Raw genomic sequence first — 6,175 nt, forward strand, 5'->3', positions numbered from 1 at the left:
TTTTCAAAATAGAAGCTAAAGAAAGTAGGGAAATAGGATTGGGGATGGATGTCACAAAGTCCTCACTATTCCCAATCTTCACAGTATTTTTCTGTAAAACACTGCTTTCTAATTTAAGTGGGACCGTGCCCTCCAGATTGCTACAATGACCACATGTCCTCCAGGCTAACTTATTACTGCTGTAGACCTCTTACATTTGCTCTATTCTCTTCTTTTAGTGAATCTAATCATAAGCACGTTGGACCAATTTGGCAAGTTCAATGGGTAGAGCAGGACAAAGGAACTACAGGTGAAGAAAAAAAGGAAATACTCGTCACTGTTGGGGCTGATGGAAGAATCTCCAAGTGGGTTATACAGAAAGGATTGATTTGTCATGGTAAAAGGAATTTTATTGTTCTTACGTAGACTAAGCCCCAAATTACTAGTCTGTAAACTGAGCTCAAAATGACTGCATTTGGCACTGAGATCTCTTTTATAAAGCACCCAGATGTGGTTCGCTGAAACTTAGCACTGTCATTTAAACTTAGCCGCTTGTTAAAAATGAGAATTGTATGTTAGTGTGTCCAAAGCACAGGCAGGATATTTCAGTCTTTGACATAGTAACTGACATTTTCATATTATTTTCTTCTACATTTTTATTGATGGATTGTAACACATTATAAACGCACAAATCACCCAGCATACTTCCTGGAAACTAAGCTAAGCAGGTACACAAAATAGTGTTTATGACTTCCAGCACGTAGAACTGAGCACTTTGGGGTAACTTATTTGTTGGCTGATTGATTGAAAAGAGCAGGAGAGGTGTGTGCCAGTGTGAACAAAGGGTCCCTAGAATTGTGACAGGCCCTGGAAGAGACTTCAGACCATCTGGGCCACCTGTACCCAGAATGAGGCCCCACTGTAACAACTCCAACAATCAGTTCTTTGTTCTCTGCTTAAAGCTCTCCAAAGAAGGGGAAGCCGCCACCTCCAGAGGCAGCCCCATCTCCAGCTCAGCTTGTTGGGTCTAGAGTAACTTCTGTGAAACTTCCACTCTGCTCCTGCTTCTGCTCCCTTGGGACTCCCCCCTTTGTGCCACGCGTCAGCCCCTCAAATACGTGGACAGCTCTCATGGCCTGGTTGTCTCTTCTTCTCTGGGCTTCACACACCCAGTTTCTTCAATAGATTCTCTTATGTCATGGACCCTTCATGTCATGTCAAGGCCCTTCCCCATCCCGGTCACCACCTCTGGATGTTCCCCAGTTTATCATTAAGCCATATCTCCCATAACTGAAAACAGTAGTCCAGATGAGGTCTGACAAGGGCAGAGTAAAGAATGGAACCTATGTTCCTCTTAATTCAACCTAAGATCATGTTAATATTTGTCCATTATCTTTAACCTGAGCTTTGTTGCTATTTAATATCTTCATTTATATAGTCATGAACTTTTCTGTTTGATCTGCTTTCTCCATTTTGTGTTTTTTTAAAATAAAGATTTGATGAAATTGAGGAGAACATCAGATGAAAAGCAAAAAAAACAAAATGAGAGAGAGAAGAAAGGTGAAGCTTTGATTTCTCGGCAGGCTCCTGGAATGTGTTTCGCTTTTCACCCCAGGGTAGGATTCCTCAATCTGTTTTTATAGACGTTTGCAGTTATATATGAAATTATTTGAAGAATGAAAGAATATGTATGTCAGTAACATAATTAACAAAATCATTTACCAGACTCGGGTGGATGGAGTACCCAAGGACCCAGCTATGCTTCCCTTCTTCCCTTTCTCTTTGTGATGGGGAAAGTGTGTATGTGCCTGAGTATTAAAACAAAGATTCCATAATCTCCTTCTTTGGCTTTCTGTACTAATGTCTGTAGCCCTGAGCAGTGCGACCAAGCTTAATACCAACAAAATCACACCATGGTAATTAGCTAGACTTTAGCCAAAGTTGAAGACTACAAAAATCAGGATAACTTCCTAAACTCCTGGTAATTATAGACCAGAAACAAGTCAAGAGAGTAAATAATGAATGCTGCTCCCTCTCTCCCTCTGTCCTCCTCTCTCTCCTTCCCTCCTTTTCTCTCTCTTTCCTTCCCTCTCTCTCTCTCTCCCTCCCTCCCTCTCTCCCCCTTCCCCCTTCCCCCCCCCCCCCCTCCCCCCTCTCTCCCTCTCTCTCTCTCTCTCTCCCCCTCTCTCCCCCCTCTCTTTTCTTCCCTCCCTTCCTCTTTCTCTCTCTCCCTCCCTCTCTCTCTTCCTCTTCCTATATATTTCTCCATGGATCCATTGAAGATGGACCTCTTCTCCCCAGCTCATCTTCAGACAACCTAATTCTCCCACGTTGAGCTGGTACATTTACCTCCTTGGGTCTCCGTTTGCTTCTGTAAAATGAGGAAGTTGGACTGGATGACCTTTGAGGTTCTTCTACCTCTTGACCTGTGACCCTTACAATGATCCCATTCTTCTAGTCTTAGAAAGATATCTGGAGCCCCAAGAGGTTCCTGTGACTTTTTAAGGGTCACACAATCAGCATGTGGTAGAGGCACGTCCAGTGGAGCTAAATTATCAGATGACCAGAATTGGTCACAGTGACTCAAAAAATTGTTTTCTAAAGTGTGGAGGGCTCACCCATTCTGATGAAATCACAGATTTTCTGAAATTCTGAGAAAGTACTTTTGGAATCAGGGAAAACTCAGTTTCTATGCATGAACATAGAATATAGAGTATCTTCAGTCTGTGCTTTTCTTAAGAAGGGAATGTTCTCACTGGAAAATCAGCAATCCTACTTGTATGTATTTTGTGTTTGATCATTTTTATTCAATTAAGCATGATCTTATGGTATTTTATATTTGGAGATTTCAAAATGTGTGTGTGTATGATTGGAATCATTCAGATGAATGAAGGTCATGCCCACAATACTCACCCATACTGGGTGGACCACTTCTAGCCCTTTATTTGTATCCAGGCATGTTCACCAAGAACAAATATTTACACTACATAGATGTCTATCTATTTAAGGATAGACTGCTCTATTAAAACTTTACTGCTGTCATTTGGGGAAGTCACAGTTGAGTGGGTTGTGCTGTATCCATCAATAGCTAGGAAACCAGAGTTGGTTTAATAGGGATATCAGTACTACCTAGGGAAGACTGGGACCCTTCATTTTTCTCTGCCTCTAATTCAGACCTGATATGGATTAGCGGGAATGTGCATACTTGCTCTCTCTTTGCTCTTGCCTTAGTGATCTATGATCTGGTTCAATACTCCACATACCCTGTCTTGGACCTAGACCTTTAACTTTTTTAAGCTCTAGATTCTAGCTTCCATGTGAACGCTTTTTTGTAACGGATCACATGCAGCCAGAACCGTAGAAGCTACCATGTCTTTTAACCAGTTAATGCCAGAGCTGGGGTGCCAGGAAAACATTCAGAAGCAGCAGAGAATGAACCCTCTGCACCAAGATGCTTATCATTATGCTATGGACATTAGCAAAGAACTCAAAACAAATGCTGTGCCCGGAGATTAGGAATGACTAGAGGGAATGCAGGCTGTCAAATGGAATAATATATTGCCTTAAGTCATGAGAAATATGAAGGATTCCTAGGAACATAGGAAAACGTCTAGGATATTATATATGTGGAACAATAACCCTCAAAGCGGCACATTCCCAATGGCTGTGCCTATGCAAAAACCAAGCCCACCGAAACCAGGAGAAGAGACGAGAGGGCTAGGTACTGATGAGTGGTCATTGATGCTGATATGGGTAAGTTCTTTGTTAATGGTCAAGCTATTTGAAGAGAAGATTTTTCAACAGTATTTTTAGTTTCTTTTATTGAAGTTCTACTCTGAAGCCTCATCACGGTGTAAACATGACCATGCATTATCTAAAAATATTTTTTAAAAACAAAAATTTATTTTCTTTCCCTCCCACTTACTCCTGCCCTCCCTGCTCCCCACTGAAAAGAAAAGCAGCAACACTTTTGACAAATATGCATAGCCAAGCGGAAGCAAACGAGACTCTGGGGTTGTGAAGGCGAGGCAGCGGGAGAACAAGGTTGTCCTGAGCCCCAAAGGCTCCGAGCGAGGCCTGTCTCTTGTGCGAGGATGCGATTGAAGGCAAGCTTCTTGAGGGCAGGCAGGGATGTTTCCATCTTGTCATGGTATTACCATGCCTCACACACATTCTAGGTGTTTGAGAAATAGTTGTTGAATTGAATTTTGCTCAAGACTTACTAAGTTCAGAGAGATTCATTGACATTTGGAGGTGAATTTGGAGGCCATACGTAGCAGCTTTCAGAGACCAGCTCCCAAGTTAGAGAGGGACTTGGGCCAGCCTCCGTTGATCAGGAGAGTAGCTACCCTCATAACCCCTTGAAGGACTGATGAATTAGGAGTCTCTAGTAGATTTTACTGTGCAGCCTACTGGCCTAGCCTTCTTTAGCTTGGCTTATGGTGGTCAGGGGTCCAGGATAGTGTGCTGCTGGTAGATCTGTTTTACTCTCCCATTGTAGGACACACACATCTATCTGGCTGGTACAGAAGAGGGACACATCCATAAGTGCTCATGTTCCCATAATGAGCAGTACTTGGACACCTACAAAGGTCACAAGGTGAGTTAAGTGATGTCAGTGTAAAAGTGTAACATGTGCAATCAGCCGTGTGAAAGGAAGCCTCCTGTCCCACTGACACACTCACACCTCCCTAACCCTGCAAGAGCGCCTCCTTCCCCAGGGGCGACTCCTGCTCAGCTTCCAGCTGAGCTCCTGGGCCTCGCTGGCTGCTTTTTAAGCCCAGAATTCCAGGTGTTTTGTGATCTCATCCCATGTGCCTGTCAATAGTGCAGGTCTTGATTCGTCTTGGGAGACACTTGACCTTGTACCCCTGGAAATCTGCCCCAGCTGCTCCACCCAGCACACTTTGGGCCTTCCTTTAGCAGTCTCGGCATTGTGTAGTGCCCAGGGGAGCATATGTCCATGTCTGGGGAGGCAGAGTAGTGCCAGACTGGGAAGGTCCTCGAATGCCAGGAGAGGCTCTGAAGTTGCTTTGTTAGAACTGAACCCAGCACTCTAGTCCATCAATGTCTTGTTGAATGGTCCATGTACCATCTGCAGACTGGATGAGCATGCTGTCTCCCTTTATCCAAATGAACGACCAGTCTTCACACCACAGTGCAGGGCCAAGTCGACTTCCCTGGGCCACTCTGCTGGAAACCACGTGGTGAGCTGACATGGAAGATGAGATGGTGGTGTGTCCATTGTGTCCATGGCCTGATACTCAATGTAAAGTCTACTGAAACAGACTCATCTCTTACTTCTCTTGTGCATGTGTCTGCAGAGATTTCTTCTTTACTTCATTAAGAGTTGAGAAATGCCTTCATTTATTTGTACTGTTTTGCTTCTGATTTTATTCCCGTGTTAGCTTTCTCACACTTTCCCCTAGGTTTTCTTTGCTTCTTTCTAGCCCTAAGCTGGGAGGGTTGGAGGTGGGGAGGGGGACGTATCCAGTCTATCCATCACCTGCCAGGCCTGTGGTCAAACAGCATCATTGGGACTACCAGTGATCAGGCACAGCTTTTCTGTTGTTTCTTCTCCAGTTCAGTCACTGCAGGATTCCTAAATCTGGGCCTTTGCTCTGGCTTTAGTCTCCCCAGATGCTCCCCTCCCTGCCCCTGTTCCTAGCCCCTGATGGTAACCATGTATCCCCAAATAATCCTTATTCAAGAAAAGAAAGTATGCTTTAAGAAGGCTTTTATGTTATGTCTGAGGCTCCTTTGGTTCAGAAAACCCGTTCCCTACACCTATCGAGTACCCCCACTAATCTGTGTATATGCATCAGAAAATCACTAGTTATGGCCGAATGTAATATTAGCAAGGAGCTCATCGAGAGTAAGGAACAACCTGGAGAGCAGCTGGTGGAAGGGAAGCTTGATGGGAGCAAGATAAAGGAGAGTTTACCCAAGAAGCAGCGGGGGAGGGGAGAGAGAGACAGAGAGACAGACAGACAGCGAGACAGAGACAGAGAGAGGGAGAGACAGAGAGGGAGAGAGGGAGACAGAGACAGAGAGAGGGAGACAGAGACAGAGAGAGAGAGAGAGGGAGACAGACAGAGACAGAGATGGAGAGGAGACAGAGACAGAGAGAGACAGACAGAGACAGAGATGGAGAGAGGGAGACAGAGACAGAGAGAGACAGAGATGGAGAGAGAGA

General features: G+C 44.5%; 1 protein-coding gene across 3 annotated transcripts in view; it reads left to right on the plus strand.

Annotated features, from left to right (window-relative positions):
- Nucleotides 1-6,175, plus strand: part of DNAI4 (dynein axonemal intermediate chain 4) — a 64,828-nt gene that overhangs the window by 51,019 nt on the left and 7,634 nt on the right. For all 3 annotated transcript variants that reach the window (XM_069093387.1, XM_069093385.1, XM_069093386.1), the window contains exons 12-14: nt 219-376; nt 1,474-1,595; nt 4,481-4,579. In XM_069093387.1, coding sequence (XP_068949488.1) covers nt 219-376; nt 1,474-1,595; nt 4,481-4,579 — 379 coding nt within the window. The remainder of the gene's footprint in view (nt 1-218; nt 377-1,473; nt 1,596-4,480; nt 4,580-6,175) is intronic.

Source organism: Petaurus breviceps, unplaced genomic scaffold (genome assembly GCF_028583685.1).
Source record: "Petaurus breviceps papuanus isolate PSGF00001 unplaced genomic scaffold, PetGlider_PUasm1.0 208, whole genome shotgun sequence".
NCBI lineage: Eukaryota > Metazoa > Chordata > Mammalia > Diprotodontia > Petauridae > Petaurus > Petaurus breviceps.